The 24,198-nt window shown below is 41.5% G+C and overlaps 1 protein-coding gene across 1 annotated transcript; it reads left to right on the top strand.

The window, feature by feature from the left end:
• Positions 1-2,194: 2,194 nt before the first annotated feature.
• Positions 2,195-18,399, top strand: LOC118889486 (transmembrane and coiled-coil domain-containing protein 5B-like). Its single transcript, XM_036841236.1, has 11 exons — positions 2,195-2,229; positions 2,920-3,069; positions 3,386-3,503; positions 3,818-3,868; positions 4,434-4,502; positions 5,981-6,037; positions 6,512-6,571; positions 7,148-7,212; positions 16,639-16,714; positions 17,010-17,056; positions 18,201-18,399. Exons 1-11 carry the CDS (start codon positions 2,195-2,197, stop codon positions 18,397-18,399), a joined length of 927 nt encoding a protein of 308 aa, XP_036697131.1.
• Positions 18,400-24,198: the final 5,799 nt, after the last annotated feature.

Raw genomic sequence — 24,198 nt, 5'->3', positions numbered from 1 at the left:
CCAGGGGCACCATTCCCATTGAATTCTGCAAGTAGTGCCCTAGAACACAACTGGGGAGGGAAATCAAAATGGCTTTGACTAAAGCACACTCTTTCAAGAGGTTTATAGGCTAATTGTGGAATGAAGACCAGCGTGTGCACATTCCTAAAAACAATGTAAAATAACAAAAGAGGAGAACAGAGGTTGGAGGGATTAATTCTGCCAGGATTTGGGGTGTGGTATCTGGGAAAGTGTAGAAGAAGCAGTGTTTAAGCTGAACTGAGAAGGATGGATAAGATTATGACAGATAATTATGTAGGAGAGACAGTTTCCTGGAGAGACAGTGGTATGCTCTGTAAGGCCTTTTCAGGGACTTGAGATTAGTATAATTCAGCTGGGAAAGTTTAGACTTATATCATGGAGAAGTGAACCGAGTGTAAGGGACAGAAATGCAAGATGTGAAGTCCAAGCACACACCTGTATTGATATCTCACCAATTCTGTATCCCGCCTCATCTTCTCCATCAACACAGAGAGGAATCCAGAACTGGTTAGTAGAGTGACACTGATATGTAAAATCCCATCTACTGTTCCAATAATTTAAGACCTCAAAAAATGAGGAGAGAATTCTGAAGGAGTGGGCAGTAGAGTTGGGTCTGTGGACCTAACACTCCTCTTTTCCTCCTTCCTGCTCAACATCCACATACTCTCCACCTTTGAAACATCAGACTTTCCTTCCCAATGACTTGGCAGTGCCTCTTCAGGGAAAATAAAGGAATTTGTTTTGCAGCTCCAAGAATCCAACTTGGGGAGAATGAGGGCTTGCTTGGTTCACAGATAAGACATCTCTCAGGTTCTTCCTAGCCAGCTCTCAGATGTTCCTACCCCCACCTCTTGCATGGTTTGGATTTGAGTGCAGTAATCTGCACATATACCACACAGAGATTGTGAAGGAAATGAGCATGACATCAACGACTACTAGGTCTATGGATTTGGGAAAATGAAGAAATGTGTCCCATAGAGCTGATTGCTGTTTCAGAAGCAGTTTAAACTGTGTCCAGAAATTTGTTGCATAGATCTTATTGCACTTCAGTCAGAGAATTAAAGTGTCCTAAAGTTTTGAACTCTGCTCCCACTCTGCCTACAGGGATGACAAAGAGTCACTGCCACCCCGCCCACCCCTACCCACTATGACATGCTGCCCCACCCGGCTAGAGATGTCATGACCAGCTGTATGTGGAGAATTCAGTTATCAAGGAGATACCTTTTCTGAAAGTTCTGACATTCAGTTGGAAATCTCGGTGGGAGAAGAAGAGATTTCTGTTGTTAACAGAGATTCTTTTCTGTTGGGAAGAGAAGGGTGAGCTCAGAGGGCATCATCATGGGCTGGGTTGCCTTGTGTACACACAAGAGAGTAGATAGAAAAGGAAAATGCAGGGAGGGCTATGAAAGGAGAAGGTAGAAGAAGGAATTAAGAGGGGAATTAAAACAAAAAAGCTTCAAAGAAAAGAGAAAGGAAGAAAAGATGAAATGTGAAAGGAGATTTGGTGTTCTACTTCTCTTAGATTGGGTTCAGTCCTGAACTTTAATTTTGGTACAGTGGAGCAGATACCATCCCTGAGAGCCCAACGTTTGTTTTTTTCCTTTCAGTAGTTATATCCTGTTGTCCATGGTACTGTTTCTGCTCCCGTTTCAGGATCAACCCAGTCATAATATCTAGAGTTTGTTAAAAAGTAGGATAACTATAGACCAACAGAAATCAGCCAGCCAACTTTTTGGTACCCTCTGACTCTCCTATTATTCCTTTTTCCTAAGTCTCCCTGAAGGTCAGGGTTAGAAATAAACTCTCAGTGTGTTTGCCAATAGACACCAGCTTGCGTTCTCCTAGCACTTTACCTGTGACTGGGCCAATGCAGGCAAGAAAGGGGAAAGGTAGCCAAAGTGTGAAAATTGTGAAAACAGAAAGATTTCTGTACTCCAGTGGGATTCATTTATGATATTCATTTAAGAGATATGAGCTGGCTTACTGTAATTTAGCAAAATATTGCAACTGATTCTGAAATACGAGAGGGTCTAGGAGGCATGGGTTTCTTCTTGGCTCTGTCTTGCCTGGTCAAACCTTTTCCCTGCACCTTCCTGGGCCAATGACTACGTTGGACACTAGGGGCTTTGTTTCCCATAACACATGTTTGTATTAACAACTTAGGAGACCTACAATGGAAGAAGCTGGACAGGACCCATTGGATGATGTGTAAGTAATGAGAAAGAGGAGCTAGTATGGAAAGCGTCTACCACAATCCAATAAGGAAGAAAACCTCAATTGTGCAGGACATTACCTCCTTAAGCCTGGAAGCCTTCCTAGGGAGGAAAGACTTTGGTTTTAGTTCTTTGGACTTCATCATACTAGAAGTGGTGTTTTCAGAGATAGCTTATGTCTCCAAAAGCAAATCAGTCTTACTTGGGGAAAAGATCCACCCTCGTCCCTGCCCCCTACCCAGCCCATGTGCCTACCTGACTAAGGTAGAAGGTATTCAGTATAACAAACTCCTTAGGAGACTCTAACAAAAGGAGACTGAAAACATTCCTCTCCCTTGCAGATATTTAAATGCTTTATAGGTGTGGCTTGGATTCCCTATACTCTGTATACATTTTTTTGAAAACAAATAAGTTAGAATATAATTATTCAAATGAAAAAAATATTTCTTTTGCTTCACAAAATATTTGTGTTTTAATAGGTTCCATTTATAATATTTAAAATTAAAATGTGATTTGACTCCAGGAATTTACTTTATACAAAACACCTTAGAAATCAATTTATCATGGGAAATGATAATGTAGGGCTGGTGAGGCACAGTAACAACAGAAGATGGGGGAGTAAGTGAGATGACAGCTCATATGTTTTCCTGTCCTGAGTTTGGTAATGAAGATGATTCTCCTGCAGGCAGGAGATAATGGAAATACCGAAACTAGAAGTCATAAAACAGAACCTCAACTACCTGAACTCAGGCCTTGAAAAGGACCTGCAGAGACTGGATGAGGCAAATCAGGTTCTTCACAAAAAAATTCAAGAGAAAGAAGAAATCATTCAAAGGCAGGCTTTGCAGTTGGTGGGGGAAGGGCTTCTCCTCATCTGAATGTACCTTGGGATCAAGAGGGGATGGGAGGAAGGTTTACTTCTTTGTCCATGAATCTAGGCATGTTATTTAAGTTCTGAAACTAAACAGTGGTGCCCTCAAAAGGTTTTATGTACAGATGTTTGCACTAAATTTCCGCATCAAGGTGACATTTTACTGTCACCGCATTGGGTAGTCCCTTTGGCTCCCTGAGGCATTGGCTGTAGCTTCCCAAGCTGGGGTCCTGGCAGCCTCCTTAGGACTGAGCCACACCTGGGTGACACTATTTTTCAGTCTGGAAAGAGAGATTACCCTGTCAGTAGGACAAGCCAGAGAGAGGGAGGAGCTGAACCACATCATATCTGAGAAGGAGGAAGCCCTGCGGGATCTGGAATTAGAAACAGCAAAGCTGGTAAGGAGGCGTCTAGAAGAGGACTGTCAGATGTACTTTGCTCGCATTCCGCTGCTCTCTCTTTCCCAGGGCACCATCATCGCCCATCACTGCTGTGTCTGTGGATATCACAGCTGTTTAACAGAGTACTTTGGGAATGATGCACTCGGCACAGGGGTGAGGCCTGGGCTCTGTTCCCAGATCCCCTGCGTGGGGCCAGAGTGCAATTTTCCCACTTGGTACCCTCATTGCCCAGATGGGATTTCAGTGACCGGTGAGTGGGAGGGTATGAGAGCAGAGTGGGGTTTGTTCCCTTTACCTCTTTCTTTCCCCAGGAAAAAAATAAGGAGATTCTAAGCAGGAACGTGGTAGAGCTGCAGAAGAAGGTAAGGTGGGCCCTGGGTTTTTGGGGGTCCCAGGATAAGTCCACCCTTGAAAGGAGACTCATTTCTTAGGAATCCCAATAGAGTCGTCGTCTTCTTGAACTCTCCAGTCAGAAAGACAGGAGGAGGAGCAACCACCAAAGTGTATGCTTGCTCCCGACTCCACCTTCCAAATCTCTTAGAACAAACTCTGGTTAATTGATACCACCCTTTGTCCTCTGGGAATTACAGATCTGGGGTGGGAAGGCTAAAGGACTGTGGAGAGAGAGAACTGTCCCTCCCTCCCCCAACTACCCTACCCCAGTTTCTCTTCCCTCTCTCCCCACCTGCCTCACATCCTTTGTGCCGTACTTTTCATGGGCTATGGGGACAGAAAGGTCTGTCCAGCTGGCGTGGAGTCAGGCAGCTTCCAGAGGGAGAAGGAGATACTTTTCTATCGAGCTTCCATCTGGGATCTGAAATAATTAATCACCATTCTGCAGTTCTGAGACCTTCAAGTCTGACTCTATCCCACATTTTCATGTCTGGATGCCTTACTCAGTTTACAATTTGTGGGTTGGTATTTCAGATTTCAAAGAGATTTAAGAATGCTGGCCTTGATAAAGAAGCCCTAAAGCAGATGCTGGCAGAATCGAAGGTGAGTAGAGAAGCAAAGCTACAGATTTTCTGGGAGATGTTGTGTCAGTTCTAAGTTTGGGGAGGAATGGCTGCCAAGGACTCCCCCAGGCTAAGTCTGTCTGTGCGCTCACAGAGGTGAGCCAATGTCCTTTGTTCCCTCTGCTTTACCCCCTGACCTGGGTGGCATTCATAACTTTATCAGTCACACTCGTGGCAGAGATGACTGCAATGGCACCAAAGTGGAAGGAATTGCTCCAGAGACATCATCTATTAGTCAGTAGAACACACGTTCTGAATTCCTATCGGGACCTGCCCTCAAGAAATTTATGATCTAAATGACACACAAATACAGATAGTCAAGTAAGAAGAGAATACTAACTTCCACAATTACACAGGGATAGGTCAAGTAGTGCACCTGATTTTCCAACCCATGGCTTATAGGGCAAGGAATTTTAAAAAATTTGATCTTTTTCTTCTACCAGAATGTAAACCCAATGAAGGCATGAATTTTTGTCTGTGTTGTTCACTCCTATTTCCCCAGTGCCTAGAATAGTATCTGGCACATGGTAGTAGCCCGGTAAATATTTGTTGGATGAATGAATGAATTGGATACCCAAAAGAGGACAGAAATCCTACTGAAATGCTCTCTGCAGCTTTATGTGGCAAATATGGCAATTTGGCTGAGCCCACCATGCCAGAGCCCTACTGTCCTCTTTTTCTCTGAAAAAGAGGCGGTTTTCTCTTTTGCTTTGTGATTGAGGCGGCATGTTAGTGTACCCTGTGGAGTACAAGGTGGAGGAAGGGGCTGGTACTTTGGTCAGTAAGACTGGAGGAAGGAGGGTGATTAGGTTCACAGACTGGTCAGTCAGACGACCAAGGCTTAAACATCAGCTCTGCCACCGTGTGATTTTTTTTTTTTAATAAATTTTATTTATTATATTTTTGGCTGCGTTTGGTCTTCGTTGCTGCACGCAGGCTTTCTCTAGTTGTGGCGAGCGGAGGCTACTCTTCATTGCAGTGCACAGGCTTCTCACTGCGGTGGCTTCTCTTGTTGCGGAGCACGGGCTCTAGGCACGCAGGCTTCAGTAGTTGTGGCACGTGGGCTCAGTAGTTGTGGCTCGCGGGCTCTAGAGTGCAGGCTCAGTAGTTGCGGCGCACAGGCTTAGTTGCTCCGCAGCATGTGGGATCTTCCCGGACCAGGGCTCGAACCTGTGTTTCCTGCATTGGCAGGCGGATTCTTAACCACTGCGCCACCGGGGAAGCCCCCACTGTGTGACTTTTAAACAAGTTATGCACTTAACCTCTCCTTGCCATTGTCTTCTCACCTGTAAAATGGGGCCAATAATAGCCCATTCCACATTGTCATAGTCTGTCCTCACTATATAATAGCCATTATTATCATGCTCGTTGCCAGCCTGGAGGGAGGATGAATATTACCCATTTGCCTTCCACTAAGAATGCTATCAACTTTTTGCTGTCACTCGCTGTCTTCCGTAGGTGAGACTACAAAAGTCAACAGAATCCTGTGCAAATCAAGAGAAGGAACTGGTCAAGGTAGAGGCAGTCTCCTCCATTGAGGATGTGTTCAGGATACAGATGGGCGAGAACCCCAAAGGTCTTAGAGACAGAACAGCTTGAGGCACAGGAGGGGAGGGAGCAAGAATTTCTGATTCACCTGCAGGTGAAGGGAAAGAAAGTTTATATTAAAAGTACTGGTCTTACCATTTCTTAAACACTCCTCTACCTCAAATACTAAATACTATTGTTGAAGCCCAAACTTAAGTGCCCTGAAACATCTCCTGATGTCTCACCTGAGAGGCATATGAGAACCTAGGCAAACAACATCCTTTGCTCAAAATTAGACCCTGCCCATGAATGATGAGATCACCACTTTGTGATGTGGTTAATTTCCCTAGTAAGAAGTTGCTAGATAACCAGCCAAATATCCAGTGCTCTAGTCGGGAGTAGCCAAGGCTTGGTTGGTTGTGATTTAATCCATGAAATTTGTTAATTCTCTTTTCTTTCTAGATAGAGAGTGACTACCAATCTGTGTATCAGCTCTGTGAGGACCAGGCCCACTACATAAAGGTACACTGCCTCTGAGGAAAAGTCAGAGTAGAGGCAGAATTTTTCCAATGCCATGGATACCTCGGTTTCTCATTAAGGCTAAAATCTGCCACTGGGGAAAATGCCATTTATCCAGCAGTAGCAACAACAACAAAACAGACGTATGTTAAGGATTTATCTTGTGCTGGGCACTGGCACATATAGTATTTTTAAGCAATCAACATACAGTATTTTTCTCAATTAGTTTTTCTAGTAACTCTTTGGGGATGATATCGTTATGATCAAGAGGACACAGGTTCAAAGGAGTTTGATAATGCGCTCTGAAAACATAGCTAGTAAGTGTGAGAGCTGGGATTTGAATCCAAGCAGGCTCCAAAGAGAGAATTCGTTTTTCTTTTTTTCCATGTGTATCCATCCAGTGACTGATATCTCCTAATTTTTATTAGAACATCTTCCTAGTTGTGTGTGCACATTCATGCATGGACCATTTGGAATATTAGGAGTTAGTCTTGGGAGAAGCTTCTTATCAGTGACATTGAAATGAAATACACAGAAATTCTTGATTATGATCAATATTTTTTTTCTTTCCATGGGAAGAAATACCAGGAAATTCTGAGGCAGATGGAAAAGGAAAAGGAGGTGCTGCTTCTTGAAAAAGAAGTGTAAGTTTGGGAAAATGGGCTGAAGTTACAGTCTCCGGGCGGTCTTTGAAGGGCAGAGTACTTCTCAGACCAGTTCGTGTCACTATAAATAGCCACCACCAAGTTACCCTTGTCAACTTCTGCTACATGTTCTGTACTGAAAACTCATCGGCATTCAGGCTTCTCTCTTGCTTTTCTCGGCAACTGGTCTCTTTTTTTATGTTCTTTTCCTGTGTCCTCAGTTGAGTGTTATTCTTGAAAATTGATTGTGCTGACCCCTTTCCCAGGACATGGTGAACCCACCACACTGACTGGGGGCCCCAGTGATACCCATTTACATACGATCTGTATCCATAGACTTGTATGGTTTAGGACTGGCCACACTTTCCTTCGTTTGCTTATACTTTTTAATTGTGTTATGTATTATATAATGTAATATACATAGAGTGCACAAATCTTAAGTGGTGTGTTAAATATCACCCAGATCAAGATACAGAACATTTCAAGTATCCCAGAAGTCTCCCCTGTGCCCTCTTCTCAGTCAATATTCCTTGCAAAGGTAACCACAATTCTGATGTCTATCATTTTTATGGGTTTTATATGATCTTGAAAATTATGTAAATTCAATATGTTCTCATCTCTGGCTTTCACTGAGATTCATCCACATTGCTACATGCCCCTGTGGTTTGTCCTTTTCATAGCTGTATAGTATTGCATTGTAGGAATATGGCCCAATTTATCTATTTTGCCATTTATTAACACTTTGGTTATTTCCAGTTTGGGGCTATTCAACTAAAGCTGCTATAAACATTCTTGTGCATGTCTTTTGGTGGACACATGCACTCATTTCTTTCGGTTTTATACCAAGGAGTGGAATTGCTGGGTCATAGAGTATACATATCTTCAGCTTTACTAGACAAAACCAAACAGTTTTCCAAAGTGCGTGTACCAACATCTCCTCCCACAAGAATCTATACTAGTTCTAGTTATTCTACTTCCTCATGTACACTTGGTATTTACAGTCTTTTTAATTTTAGCCACTCTGGCAGGAGTGTAGTGATATCTAATTTTGATTTTAATGATGCATTTCATTACTGATTATTAATGATGTTGTATATCTTTTCAAATGCTTACTGGAAGTTTGTATATCCTCTTTTATAATACATCTTTTGCCTATATTTGAGAGATTGTCAGTCTTTTTCTTATTGCTTTGTAGGAGTTCCTTATTTTTTTTCATACGGTCCTCTGTCAGATATAGCTATTGCAGTCATTTCTATGGCATTTCTGTTTTACTCTCTTAATAGAATTTTTTGACAAACACTTTCTTAATTTTAAGGAAATCTAATCCATCAATTTTTTTCTTTTTTTGTGTAGTGCTTTATTTAGGTCTTAAAACTATTCTCTTATGCTTTCCCCTAGAATTTTTTGTTTGTTTTACCTTTGACTCTTAGGTTTACATTCATCTGGAATTTGTTTTTTCCTATGATGTGAGGTAGAGATCAAGATTCATTCTTTTGTGTGTGTGCATAGCCAGTTGGCCCAGCACTATTTATTTAAAAGAGCATGCATTTTCAGTGGTGCCTTGTTTTATTTCAGGTGACGTATATGTGTGAGTCTCTTTCTGGATACTTTATTCTGTACCGTTAGTCTAAGCCTCTATTCTTGTGCCAATACTACAAGGTTTTAATTCCTATAGCTTTATAATTAGTCTTGATTTACCATAGCTTAAGTCCTGCAATGGTTTGTTGTTCTTCAAGACTATCTTGGCTATTTTTTCTTTAATATTTATTTTATTTATTTTTCTTTTTTTCTTTTTTTTTAACATCTTTATGAGAATATAATTGCTTTGCAATGGTGTGTTAGTTTCTGCTTTATAACAAAGTGAATCAGCTATACATACACCTATATCCCCATATCTCCTCCCTCTTGCATCTCCTCCCACCCTCCCTATCCCACCCCTCTAGGTGGTCACAAAGCACAGAGCTGATCTCCCTGTGCTATGCGGCTGCTTCCCACTAGCTATCTATTTTACATTTGGTAGTATATATTAGTCCATGCCACTCTCTCACTTAATCCCAGCTTACCCTTCCCCCTCCCCATGTCCTCAAGTCCATTCTCTACATCTGTGTCTTTATTCCTGTCCTGCCCCTAGGTTCTTCAGAACCCTTTTTTTTTTTTAGATTTCATATATATGTGTTAGCATATGGTATTTGTTTTTCTCTTTCTGACTTACTTCATTCTGTATGACAGACTCTAGGTCCACCCACCTCACTACAAATAACTCAAATTCGTTTCTTTTTATGGCTGAGTAGTATTCCATTGTATATATGTGCCACATCTTCTTTATCCATTCATCTGTCGATGGACACTTAGGTTGCTTCCATGTCCTGGCTATTGTAAATAGAGCTGCAATGAACATTGTGGTACGTGACTCTTTTTGAATTATGGTTTTCTCAGGGTATATGCCCAGTAGTGGGATTGCTGGGTCGTATGGTAGTTCTCTTTTTAGTTTTTTAAGGAACCTCCATACTGTTCTCCATAGTGGCTGTATCAATTTACGTTCCCACCAACAGTGAAAGAGGGTTCCCTTTTCTCCACACCCTCTCCAGCATTTATTTTTTGTAGATTTTTTGATGATGGCCATTCTGACTGGTGTGAGGTGATACCTCATTGTAGTTTTGATTTACGTTTCTCTAATGATTAGTGATGTTGAGCATCCTTTCATGTGTTTGTTGGCAATCTGTATATCTTCTTTGGAGAAATGTCTACTTAGGTCTTCTGCCCATTTTTGGATTGGGTTGTTTGTTTTTTTTGATATTGAGCTGCATGAGTTGCTTGTACGTTTTCGAGATTAATCCTTTGTCATTTGCTTCATTTGCAAATATTTTCTCCCATTCTGAGGGTTGTCTTTTCATCCTGTTTATGGTTTCCTTTGTTGTGCAAAAGCTTTTACGTTTCATTAGGTCCCATTTGTTTATTTTTGTTTTTATTTCCATTTCTCTAGGAGGTGGGTCAAAAAGGATCTTGCTGTGATTTATGTCATAGACTGTTCTGCCTATGTTTTCCTCTAAGAGTTTTATACTGTCTGGCCTTACATTTAGGTCTTTAGTCCATTTTGAGTTTATTTTTGTGTATGGTGTTAGGGAGTATTCTACTTTCATTCTTTTACATGTAACTGTCCAGTTTTCCCAGCACCACTTATTGAGGAAACTGTCTTTTCTCCATTGTGTATTCTTGCCTCCTTTATCAAAAATAAGGTGACCATATGTGTGTGGGTTTATCTCTGGGCTATCTATCCTGTTCCATTGATCTATATTTCTGTTTTTGTGCCAGGACCATACTGTCTTGATTAATGTAGCTTTATAGTGTAGTCTGAAGTCAGGGAGCCTGATTCCTGCTGCTCCGTTTTTCTTTCTCAAGATTGATTTGGCTATTCAGGGTCTTTTGTGTTTCCATACAAATTGTGAAATTTTTTGTTCTAGTTCTGTGAAAAATGCCATTGGTGGTTTCATAGGGATTGCATTGAATCTGTAGATTGCTTTGGGTAGTATAGTCATTGTCACAATGTTGTATAGTAATGTAATGTATAGTATCATGTCATCTGCAAACAGTGACAGCTTTACTTCTTCTTTTCTGATTTGTATTCCTTTTATTTATTTTTCTTCTCTGATTGCTGTGGCTAAAACTTCCAAAACTATGTTGAATAACACTGGTGAGAGTGGGCAACCTTGTCTTGTTCCTGATCTTAGTGGAAATGGTTTCAGTTTTTCACCATTGAGAACGATGTTGGCTGTGCGTTTGTCATATATGGCCTTTATTATGTTGAAGTAAGTTCCCTCTATGCCTACGTTCTGGAGGGTGTTTATCATAAACGAGTGTTGAATTTTGTCGAAAGCTTTTTCTGCATCTATTGAAATGATCATATGGTTTTTATCCTTCAATTCTTTAATATGGTGTATCACATTGATTGATTTGCGTATACTGAAGAATCCTTGCATTCTTGGGATAAACCCCACTTGATCATGGTGTATGATCCATTTAATGTGCAGTTGGATTCTGTTTGCTAGTATTTTGTTGAGGATTTTTGCCTCTATCTTCATCAGTGATATCGGTCTCTAGTTTTCTTTCTTTGTGACATCTTTGTCTGGTTTTGGTATCACGGTGATGGTGGCCTCGTAGAATGAGTTTGGGAGTGTTCCTCCCTCTGTTATATTTTGGAAGAATTTGAGAAGGATAGTTGTTAGCTCTTCTCTAAATGTTTGATAGAATTCACCTGTGAAGTCATCCGGTCCTGGGCTTTTGTCTGTTGGAAGATTTTTAATCACAGCCTCAATTTCAGTGCCTGTGATTGGTCTGTTTATATTTTCTATTTCTTCCTGGTTCAGTCTCGGAAGGTTGTGCTTTTCTAAGAATGTGTCCATTTCTTCCAAGTTGTCCATTTTATTGGCATAGAGTTGCTTGTTGTAATCTCTCATGATCTTTTGTATCTCTGCAGTGTCAGTTGTTACTTCTTTTTCATTTCTAATTCTATTGATTTGAGTCTTTTCCCTTCTTTTCTTGCTGAGTCTGGCTAATGGTTTATCAATTTTGTTTATCTTCTCAAAGAACCAGCTTTTAGTTTTATTGATCTTTGCTATTGTTTCCTTCATTTCTTTTTCATTTATTTCTGATCTGATCTTTATGATTTCTCTCTGTCTGCTAACTTTGGGTTTTTTGTTCTCCTTTCTCTAATTGCTTTAGGTGTAAGGTTAGGTTGTTTATTTCAGATGTTTCTTGTTTCTTGAGATAGATTGTATTGCTATAAACTTCCCTCTTAGAACTGCTTTTGCTGCATCCCATAGGTTTTGGGTTGTCGTGTTTTCATTGTCATTTGTTTCTAGGTATTTTTTGATTTCCTCTTTGATTTCTTCAGTGATCTCTTGGTTATTAAGTAGCGTATTGTTTAGCTTCCATGTGTTTGTAGTTTTTACAGATTTATTCCTGTAATTGATATCTAGTCTCATAGCGTTGTGGTCAGAAAAGATACTTGATACGATTTCAATTTTCTTGAATTTACCAAGGCTTGATTTGTGACCCAACATATGATCTATCTTGGAGAATGTTCCATGAGCACTTGAGAAGAAAGTTTATTCTGTTGTTTTTGGATGGAATGTCCTATAAATATCAATTAAGTCCATCTTGTTTAATATGTCATTTAAAGCTTGTGTTTCCTTATTTATTTTCATTTTGGATGATCTGTCTATTGGTGAAAGTGGGGTGTTAAAGTCCCCTACTATGAGTGTGTTACTGTCGATTTCCCATTTTATGGCTGTTAGCATTTGCCTTATGTATTGAGGTGCTCCTATGTTGGGTGCATAAATATTTACAATTGTTATATCTTCTTCTTGGATTGATCCCTTGGTCATTATGTAGTGTCCTTCTTTCTCTCTTGAAATAGTCTTTATTTTAAAGTCTATTTCGTCTGATAGGAGAATTGCTACCCCAGCTTTCTTTGGATTTCCATTTGCATGGAATATCTTTTTCCATCCCCTCACTTTCAGTCTGTATGTGTCCCTAGGTCTGAAGTGGGTCTCTTGTAGACAGCATATACACGGGTCTTGTTTTTGTATCCATTCATCCAGTCTATGTCTTTTGGTTGGAGCATTTAATCCATTTACATTTAAGGTACTTATCGATATGTATGTTCCTATTACCATTTTCTTAATTGTTTTTGGTTTGTTATTGTAGGTCTTTTCCTTCTCTTGTGTTTCCTGCGTAGAGAAGTTCCTTTAGCATTTGTTGTAAAGCTGGTTTGGTGGTGCTGAATTCTCTTAGCTTTTGCTTGTCTGTAAAGGTTTTAATTTCTCCGTTAAATCTGAATGAGTTCCTTGCTGGGTAGAGTAATCTTGGTTGTAGGTTCTTCCCCTTCATCACTTTAAATATGTCCTGCCACTCCCTTCTGGCTTGCAGAGTTTCTGCTGAAAGATCAGCTGTTAATCTTATGGGGATTCCCTTGTATGGTATTTGTTTCTTTTCCCTTGCTGCTTTTAATATTTTTTCTTTGTATTTAATTTTTGATAGTTTGATTAATATGTGTCTTGTTGTGTTTCTCCTTGGATTTACCCTGTATGGAACTCTCTGCCCTTCCTGGACTTGATTAATTATTTCCCTTCCCATATTAGGGAAGTTTTCAACTATAATCTCTTCAAATATTTTCTCAGTCCCTTTCTTTTTCTCTTCTTCTTCTGGGACCCTGATAATTCGAATGTTGGTGCATTTAATGTTGTCCTAGAGTTCTCTGAGACTGTCATCAATTCTTTTCATTCTTTTTTCTTTATTCTGCTCTGCAGTAGTTATTTCCACTATTTTATCTTCCAGGTCACTTATCTGTTCTTCTGCCTCAGTTATTCTGCTATTGATTCCTTCTAGAGAATTTTTAATTTCATTTATTGTGTTGTTCATCATTGTTTGTTTGCTCTTTAGTTCTTCTAGGTCCTTGTTAAATGTTTCTTGTATTTTCTCCATTCTATTTCCAAGAGTTTGGATCATCTTTACTATCATTATTCTGAATTCTTTTTCAGGTAGACTGCCTATTTCCTCTTCCTTTGTTTGGTCTGGTGGGTTTTTACCTTGCTCCTTTATCTGCTGTGTTTTTCTCTGTCTTCTATTTTTGCTTAACTTACTTTGTTTGGGGGTCTTTTTCACAGGCTGCATGTTCGTAGTTCCCATTGTTTTTGCTGTCTTCCCCCAGAGGCTAAGGTTTGTTCAGTGGGTTGTGTAGGCTTCCTGGAGGGGACTGGTGCCTGTTTTCTGGAGGATGAGGCTGGATCTTGTCTTTCTGGTGGGCAGGACCGCATCCAGTGGTGTGTTTTGGGGTGCCTGTGACCTTATTATGATTTTAGGCAGCCTCTGCTGCCTAAAATCTTTGCTAATGTATGGGGTTGTGTTCCTGTCTTGCTAGTTGTTTGGCATGGGGTGTCCAGCACTGTAGCTTGCTGGTGGTTGAGTGGAGCTGTGTCTTTGCATTGAGATGGAGGTCTCTGGGAGAGCTCTCGACGTTTAATATTACGTGGAGCTGGGAGGTCTCTGGTGGACCAATGTCCTGAATTCAGCTATCCCACCTCAGAGGCATAGGCCTGACATCCGGCCAGAGTACCAAGACCCTGTCAGCCACACGACTCAGAAGAAAAGGGAGAAAAAAAGAAAGAAAGAAAGAAAAGAAAAGAAAGTAAAATAAAATAAAATAAAGTTATTAAAATGAATAATAATTATTAAAAATTAAAAAATTGTTTAAGTAATAAAAAAAGAAAAAAAAAAAAGAAAGGGAGAGCAACCAAACCAAAATACAAATCCACCAATGATGACAAGCCCTAAAAACTATACTAAAAAAAAAACAAAAAACAAAAAAAACGGACAGACAGAACCCTTATGTTGGCTATTTTTGGCCCTTTGTTTTGTTTTTTAAATGTTTAGTTTATTTATTTATTTATTTATTTATTTATTTATTTATTTATTTGGCTGTGTTGGGTCTTTGTTGCTGCACGCGGGCTTTCTCTAGTTTTGGCAAGCAGGGGCTACTCTTTATTGCAGCGTGCGGGCTTCTCATTGCGGTGGCGTCTCTTGTTGTGGAGCACAAGCTCTAGGGCACGTGGGCTTCAGTAGTTGTAGCATGTGGGCTCAGCAGTTGTGGCTTGCAAGCTCTAGAGCACAGGGTCAGTAGTTGTGGCGCACAGGCTTAATTGCTCCACGGTATGTGGGATCTTCCTGGACAAGGGATCCAACCTGTGTCCCCTGCATTGGCAGGCAGATTCTTAACCACTGCGTCACTAAGGAAGTCCCTACTTTTTGGCCCTTTGAATTTCCATATAAATTTTAAAACTAGTTTTTCAATTTCTACCAAAAAAAAAACTTGCTGAGATCTTGATTGCAATTACATGGAATCTACAGATTAATTTGAAGGCTAATTAATATCTAAACAACATTGAGTTTTCCAAGCCATGAACATTATTATCCCTCCATGTATTTAGATCTTCGTTAATTTGTCATAAACATGTTTTATAGTTTTCTGTACTGTGCTTGTGCATCTTTTATCATCTTTCATCAGATTTATTCTTAGGTATTTGATATTTTTGATTTTATTGTAAATAAGATATTTGTTAATTTGATTTTCTAATGGATTACTGATAGTATATAGAAATACAATTGGTTTATAGATTCAGTTGACACTTGAACAACTTGGGGGCTAGGGACACAAATCCTCTGCACAGTTGAAAATTCATGTACTACTATCCCTCAAAAAGAAAGGAATTGATGAATGACTCACCCAAGGGCAGGAAGCTGAAACAGTTTGAATAGATAGACTCAGGACTCCAACACTTCCTTGGATATTTCCCCTTATGGTCTTAAACTCCAAGCCCTGTCTCCTCAGCCAATTGATGCTGCCACTTGCTCCTTGGACTCTATTCCCTGTACCACAAATTGGCAAGTGCCCTTGGGGAAACCCTTGAACGCATGAGGAGCTTACCTCAGTAAGCTTTACTTTGCTCAGGGTTTGTATCCCCTCGTCCTCTGACTGCATTCCTCAATGCACTCAAATGGCTTTTTAATGTATTTTGTCCAGTTTTTATAGTTGCTTGTAGAGTTGGACTAGCCTGATACAAGCTATTCCATCATGGCCAGAATGTGGAGTCTGTGTCTCTTCTCCCCTTTCTTCTCTATTTGATGATTACAAAAAGATTCCCATGTAAAGCCTAGTAAGTTTTTACTGGATCTGACCCTCCAGCAGGAAACAGCTCTAAACTCTGAACAACAAAACAAGAGAAATGAACGGACAATTGGTAGGCACTGGAGAGTGAATAAAACCAAGCAGATTCTGGAGGGTGGTTGACACTTGGAAGAAGGGAAAGGCAGGAGGTGACTTCCCCATTTTATCACTTTTAGCCTGAGGGCAAGCTAAACTTGGTGTGTGAGGGTCAACTAAAATACCTTGAGAAAACTTAGTCTTTCTGGGCTAGAAAATAGAGGACAGAGTTTGGGGTAATCAAACTGCTGGATAAAAAACAGAGAGCCAGAGATGGAGAGTCTCAGATTTTGTCTAAACTTGGCCCAAATCGCAGGCTGACCTCCAAAACCACGCATGCCCAGGGCATTCTGTGAACAGCCCAGCTGAGGATATCAGACTCAAACTGAGGTTTGAACTGCCACCAGAAGACAGACATTTTGCAGTATGAATCCAACATCAGGGTTGCGTCATGTTACTTTTCATTGATTGTCTTTTCTCTTGAGAATGGACCACAAGTTCTTGTTTCTTTGTACATTGACCAATTATAAATTTTGAATATTGTACATTGTGAATGTTATCAAGAATCTAGGAAATAAATCATAGACGTTGCATGACTTAGAAAATCACCTTTCATCAGTCCCACGTACTATGTTACTTAATTCTTGGATCTGATCTTTCTCACCCAGGTTCAAAGCCCAGGACAACTCCTCCCAAATAGTGAAACCGGGGTCAGTTCTGGTGGAGACCATCCAAAGCAACATGGTAAGTCTTCCTTGTCCCAAACTGGAGTTTCCTCTATCCCTTCCTTCCCTGGCTTTGCTCCTCCTGCCCGCTGCCATGGTGGGGGGGGGGGGGGGGTGGGGCAGGGGGCAGGAAGAGCAAAGAGTTAGGAAATAGAGTTAGGAAATAATGAGGCTCAGTACCTTGCTTCACACCATGGCAGCTAGGACGTGGCAGAGCCAGTGACTTCTGGGTCAAGCTCTCTAGCCACCCTGCTATACTGCCTCTCTGTGAGCACATGAACAGGCACACCTCTGGCTTTTATTGCTTCTCACAGGAGAAGACCATCATTAAGAAACAGAAGAGAATCTTTTGGTACAGCAGGTAAGTGGTAGAATCTTGGGGTTTTTTTGTTTTTTGTTTTCCTGGTCTAGGTCATCTTCACTCCGTAGAAGTAAGTAACTTGGTAAGGGCATATGGAGTGAGGATTAACATAGCCACCAACCAGAAAATATCAGGCAGCCCCAGATTTATCCTAACTCTTCCTTCCTTGTTTTCTGAAAACCAGAGTTATACAGGACTTGGTGGCTGGAGAAAGTGGCTATTTTTGAGAAGTTCAAGATGAAGCTTGCTGGTTGCATTTTTGTTTCAATTTCCATTCTTACAACCCATAGTAGGGCCCCTTTCTGTTTTTCAGATCCTAAATCTGATAGTCTGCTCTCCTCTTTGCCGGAAAGAGAGTTAAGGGTGCATTAATTTTCTTAGTTCTTTCATTGCAGGCTGAAAATTTTTTTTAAAAAAATTACTTGAACTCTCCAGGCCTTTTCTTTTTTAATTTTTGAAACAAGGAGACTAACTCTAAAATAGTCCATATGGCACTTTAACGAAAAGCTTCAATTTATGCCATTCCAGTATAGTTAAAGACTGAAAGCCTTAGGTTAGTTTTCCAGGTGGAATTTTCTTGGGTGTATACAAGAAAACACACACACACACACAGGTGCGCACACACACACAATCTATTATTATTTAAGTTGGTTTCTTTTGGTACTTGATGTTTAGAAAAAATCAACCTTAACCATTTTATGTGGATGTTAATATCAGAGATGGCCCAGACTTATTTCAAGTTCTAGAACTGCTTTCTATAGTGGCCCTGAAGAGGGCCACTGATCATGAGACTCGTAAGTGTGACAGTCCTGGACCTTTCCTGACAACCTCCACAAAGGCCTGCGTACATAGTACCTGGAAGGTCTTATTCTTCTGCACCTTCAACTCTTCTATGTGGACATCTATTCTGTTGGAGGGCTTAAATGTCAGGAGGGCTGTATTCAATTCCTTACCACCACATCAATATTTTCCTGTTATCACCTATCCCCTACCCTCACCCTTTGTGTCTCCATTCCCCACTTCCCCATCGGGTTGGCCTGAAGAAAGCAATTCATCAGTCATTCGTAAGTGTGAAGTTCACCTCCTGCGGCTGGATCCTGGGCTATCTTTTTCCCCCATGCTAACGATGAATGTCTCTTTGCAGGCATTTCAGGTATCTTGTCTTCATGGTCATGATCTTCATTAGGCTGCTGGGTTATGTGCTTTTCTACCTGCAGTACATAAACCCAGACCTCCTTGTGGATGCTCTGCCCATGGTAATGAGCAGAGACACCTTGAAGAGGCTGAGGGACATCTTATTTCCCTTCCTCACTCTAGAGGTAGAAGAACTTCTACCACATTAGTCTGGAGTGACCTGGGGGCTTCACACTGCACCCAAGTGGAGAGGGGGGCATGGCTGTGGCCCCAATTGGGGGATGGGCCAGAAAGGAAGTGGAGCTTTGACTCAGAGCTGCTGCTTTGACATCTGACCTCTTCATTTCATTCTCCTCCCTCGCTTTTTCTCCAGAGTGTCTCTCTTTCAAATAAAATATATGTTTGATCAGAGTTCACTGTGTTGGTCTGTGAATTTGGTCTGTGAGTCCTTTAGGGAAGATAACAACACATTATCTTCCCTAAAGCCCTTTTATTTTGTATTATGCTATGCCTTACAGGAGTGGGATATCCTGAAAAGCTGACCTTTTACATGTCCACGGATGGTTACTCATTCTCAATTGAGAAGAAAATTACCCTAAAATTCAAGTGCTATCATAAATTCAAATCGTAATTCAAATGCCATCCCTCCCATAATGCCTCCTCTGACCCCTCCCAACCCAAGACAGCCCCACCTGCCCTCTTCTGAATGCTGCTGGCACCTTCTCTGGGCTTCCCTTACTGCCCTGCCCACTTGTGCCTTGTAGTGTTGTTACTGTGTGTCTTGACGGCAGGGCTTCTGACCCCTTGATTCTGTATCATCCCTCATGGCCCCAAGAACAGTGTCTTTACAAAGATTCCTTGAAGAATTTGTAATTCCCTTCTGTGGCATCTGGAGGGTAACAACCATGAGCCTAGACCTGTATTATGAGAGCTCTTTCTTTTGCGGGTACAGCCAACTGGGCATTGGCAGTAGAAAGGGAAGGGGGGAAAAAAAAGAAAGGGAAGGGAGGTAGAAGGAAGTGGCACAAAACACGAGGTTGTGTGACCAGCTGGTGGTGTCTACTGGGCACCAGAGCTCAATGGTGGAGGGTCCTTCGTTTGGCAGCTCCTTCCTCCTGTGCATTCCTGAGGTTCTTGCTTTCTGCTGACTTTTCTCCTTAAGACCATTCCTGACAAAGGTTTTAACTGAATTTCACTTGCACAGCGATGTCAGGGTGGAAGAGACATACTGTATGTTTGCTTTGGCTGCCGACATAACACTATTCCACGCTTTCTTTTGGGGGTCTAAGGAGGAGAGGGTGAAATGGTCTCAGAAGGCTCCTAAAAAAATGAAAAGCTGATCAACACCACCCTCTTGTGGCCAGATACAAGCTCTATTGCATTTCAGAGGCTTCCCTCCAAAGGGCAGGAGTGTGATCCGCAAGTTGAAGCAGAAAGATGGATCTTGGACAATTCTTTGAGCTCTAATAAGTACAATTAGTATTCATTCATTCACTCATTCAACAAAGATTCACTGAACCTCTTCCTTGGGCCAGGCAGTATTCCAGGCGCTGGGATGATAGCAATGAATGGAACAGACAAAAATCTCTGCTCACATTGTAGTGGGTAGATACAGATAATAAATAATTAAAATCTAAAACTATCAGATGATATTAGGATATATTAAAAAGTTACATGGGGGAGGAGGAGGGGAATGATGATGAGAAGCGTTATAGTGTTAACCAAGGTAGCATTATAACCAAGATCTGAAGGCGATGAAGGAGGCATATGGATACCAGGGGGGTAGTATGGCCGACAGGGAGACAGCAAGTACGTGGCCTTGAACGTGGAGTGTGCCCCTTGCTGCGTTTGAGGTTCCTTTGCTGATCCCCTGCTCACACCTCTGTAATGGTCCCTTCATTAAACTCCCGTCATTGGAATCCTCCGAGCTGAGTTCTGGTTCCTTCCAAGACCCTGGCTGATCCGCTGTTCACTGCCAGAGGCATGCCTTAGACCGGAGGATTTCAGCATTTGGGTGATTCTAAACTAAAGGTGTATGTGAAGAAAACGCTTGCAACTGGCCAAGAGATGTGTCCACAGAGTGTTATTTCCTGAGTCATTCCCATCTCTGGTCACAGCCCCTCATAAGCAAATGGAAGGCCTAGGCTCTCCTCCACTACCCAGCCCTTCCCACCAACACGTTCTAGACAAATGTGGGCCCGTCCCAACGTTCAAGACTGGCTAGGAAATACCGGCTTAGGAAAATTGCGACTAGGTAGTCCCTCACTTGCAGTCTGCATTTCACTGGGGATTTGAAACCTTAAAGTTGTACTGGAAATCCATGTTGCAGGAGCACAGCGGCCTTTTTTCTGCCACCCGGAGAGCCTGCCTCCAAGTAGGAAGCTGGCTCCAGAAGGGCCTGGATGGCACTCAAAAGTCTGGGAAGCAGAAGAGAGGTCACTGCTGCTTTAAATGAGCAGTGCTAAGCCGAACGTCCCACTTCCAGCAACTGGGAGCTTATCACACCCAAAGCCCACAGGTCCATCAGTTTCTGAAAGATTTTAACAAAATAATTAACCCACCTAGCACAACAAAGGGCACATGCAGAGCATTCAACAGCAAGAGTTTCCTTTTTATAGTAAAGTTTGCCTTCATCTAGCAGTTAATCTTATATAGCAACACAGCAAATTGACCGCCTCCTTTCTATTTTAGTCACTAAAATGAACAGCCTTCTGTTCTCCAAATGAACATTCCCAAGTCCTCTAAGCTGTCACATGACATGGCTTCTAGATCTTGTATTACCTTATTTACCCTTCCCTGGCACCTACTGAGCTGAACAGAATACTACAGATGAGGTCTGACTGGCACAGTACACTAGCCCTATTCTCCTCTTAGTTTAAACAGTATGACTTTATTAATGCTGCCTAAGATTTCATTAGCCATCTTGGCAACTATATCACACAAAGATATGAGCTTGGAGTCAACCGAGATTCTTAACCTTTTTGGACATGAATTATTTTTATCCTACATCTTCTCTGTTTTGTATTTGTATGGATTAAAAAAAAATACTGATAAAACCATATACTGAAAACCATGTAGGACTTAACCACTTGCCCTATTAAATTTCATTTGTTGGTTTGGATGCTTCGTTTCAGTCTGTTGCAATCATTCAAAACCCTGATTCTACGGAGGAATTAACTGGCCCATTTAATGACCAGAGTCACCTGGTAGAAGAGAAACTGCTGAACTTTGGATGGAGAGAGGCTTGAGTGTGAAATCTCCTTTGGCCTTGTAATAATTGTTGACCCCAGGCAGCTAGTTAACCCTTGCTTTAAAGTGGCTAATTATACTCTCCCCCAGGAAACTGTTACAGCAGCTGCCAAGTCTTTTTTTTCTTTCTTTCAGTATTCTGAAATGGAATGTCTTTGGGTCTGAAGGCTTGAAGCACTTTCCTTATATCTTCTCACCTATCTTAAAATTTGATTACCCGTTAACTATTCTGGACTATCTTTTTTTAGCATGCTAAATATCAATGTCCTTGGGCTTCCCTGGTGGCGCAGTGGTTGAGAATCTGCCTGCCAATGCAGGGGACACGGGTTCGAGCCCTGGTCTGGGAGGCTCCCACATGCCACGGAGCAACTAGGCCCGTGAGCCACAATTACTGAGCCTGCGCGTCTGGAGCCTGTGCTCCGCAACAAGAGAGGCCGCGATGGTGAGAGGCCCGCGCACCGCGATGAAGAGTGGCCCCCACTTGCCGCAACTGGAGAAAGCCCTCGCACAAAAACGGAGACCCAACACAGCCAAAAATAAATAAATAAATAAATAAATAAATAAACCCAAAGTTTAAAAAAAAAAAAATTAATGTCCTTAATAGAGAAGGCTGATGTGGAATAGGATTCTTACCTTTTAACATTACACCCCATGCCCTAAGGAGTAGCCTGCCCCTTTCATCTCTCCTGTTCCAAACATAACATTAAAAATGTATTTTTTTAAAAAAAAATGCACTTTATAATATCTTTTTGCAAACCCCAGTGTTGTCTTGAAAGAAGCACCGAATAAGGAAGCAAGCCTTGGAACCTAGTCTCAGCCTTTTTGTTATGTAGCTGATTTTCTACAAGTCACCATACCCACTCTGGGCCTGATTTCTGAGTGCCTTCCGAGACCATTGTGCTGACATTCTTTGGTTTTACGAACTAGTCCCTTCAGGTCTTTGCATGAGTGAGAAACAGCCCTCCTCCTAACCTTCTGCAAGCCTGTCAGGCTTCAGCTCTCCCAGTGATCTTAGCCCTTTCCTGGCCTTTCCTCTTCCCCAGGGAATCCCTCTGGAAGCCTCAAATTGCTTCCATCACTTTTCATCCTCAGGAGTTCTCAGAGGGTGGTGCTTCTATAATTCTTCTTGAGAAGAAACAGTGTTTCTATTAACTCTAGGAATGAGTTAAGAAGTTTGGTTTAGATTGGGATTGACATATATACACTACTATGTATAAAATAGATAACTAACGAGAACCTACTGTGTAGCACAGGGAACTCTACTCAGTGCTCTGTGGTGGCCTAAATGGGAAGGAAATCCAAAAAAGAGGGGATATGTGTATATGTATAGCTGATTCACTTCGCTGTACAGCAGAAACTAACAACATTGTAAAGCAAGTATACTCCAATAAAAATTAATTTAAAAAAAGAAGTTTGGTTTAAAGTTCTAGTTCAACAAACATTTATTGAGTTCCTACTATGTGCCAGGCACTGCACAATCAGTGCACTGGGATGTGGAGAAGGAAGTGGGAACAGTTGAAGAAATAAGCAATAAATCATGCTCTCAAAGACTCAACTGTGTGGCAGATCAACATCAAGTTGAGATATAACTCCGAAGTTTTCTGAACTATAAACGCTGACTTAATGGGGGCTCAGAATTACCAATAACCACATTTATAGATCATCAACTGTACTGCAGATACTGCATTAGATACTTCCTATGGTCTCCATTTCACAGTTTGGTGAACTGCCTGAGATTATCCTGATAGTAAATGGCAGAGCCAGGGCTCACAGGCCACCTCTGGATTCCCCCAGGAAACACAGAAGGCAAGTAAGAAAGAGTGATCAAGACCCTTGAAGTCATCTTCAAATATACCATTAATCTGCCAAGTACTAGAACTGTTGAATCAGTAAGTGTAATCAGTTACTTCTCCATTACTTATTTTCCTCTCTCCTCTATAGTTTGTTTAAAGTTACTATAGAGATCCAGTATCATTCCTTTCACGGTCTTAAATTTTCCTTTGGAGCTGAATTATCCCTCTAGTTTAATGATTCCCATTAAAATAAAAAAGTGCCTTGGATAAATGCTTTATCAAGGCATTGAGGGCCATTCATACCTTAGTATAAAGTACAAAGTGGAAGAACTCAGTTTTACAGGGGGAGGGGAGGAGCTGAAAGAAATATTAAGGCTGTTGTCACTCGAAGGTGGGTGAGGGTGTTGTATCGAGGGAGGAACAGGGAAGCTGTTCCTTAGTCATTATTGTAAGTAATCATTAGGATAATGACTCTACCAAGAGCAGCTTTGCCTGAAATACACCTTGGGGAGCCCAAGTGAAAGCTTTAGTTCTCACACATAGCCACACCACTCTCAGGTTACAGATTTTAGTATAAAATAATTGGACCTGGAGGGAACCCAGCCCTGTCCAGGGGTGCCATTGTCGCCTGCAGATTGCTGTCTTGCAAAGCCCAGTTGAACTGTTCCTGGTGGGTCTTTCTCCCACCCTGCATATAGACTCACCAGTTAGAACTGCATCAGATCTTCTGAAATCCTTGTCTTTACGCCATTGTCATTCGCCCCCTGTGTGTGCGTGCCAACTTGAAAGCACAATGTTAGTTGCTTCCTCTGGGAGTTCAATGAGTTTGAAACTGAGGGCTCTATGGTCCCTGAGCTCAAGAGCCACCAGCTCTGTTGCAGGAACCACAAATGGGCAGGTGCTGCTCCCTCCACTTGCTTGGGCAGGTAGAAGACTTCCCTACTGCTGTCCTAAAGGCTCTCAGCT

The sequence above is a fragment of the Balaenoptera musculus genome, chromosome 2 (genome assembly GCF_009873245.2).
Source record: "Balaenoptera musculus isolate JJ_BM4_2016_0621 chromosome 2, mBalMus1.pri.v3, whole genome shotgun sequence".
In the NCBI taxonomy this organism is placed as follows: Eukaryota; Metazoa; Chordata; class Mammalia; order Artiodactyla; family Balaenopteridae; genus Balaenoptera; species Balaenoptera musculus.
This window is presented reverse-complemented; position numbering and strand designations above follow the sequence as displayed.

Bases quoted from the DNA above. Each gene is read 5' to 3' on its own strand.
- LOC118889486 (XM_036841236.1), top strand. From the start codon at position 2,195: ATGGAAGAAGCTGGACAGGACCCATTGGATGATGT. The intron at 6,572-7,147 runs GTACACTGCCTC...TTCCATGGGAAG, and splicing joins ACCAGGCCCACTACATAAAG to AAATACCAGGAAATTCTGAG. The intron at 7,213-16,638 runs GTAAGTTTGGGA...TTTCTCACCCAG, and splicing joins CTGCTTCTTGAAAAAGAAGT to GTTCAAAGCCCAGGACAACT.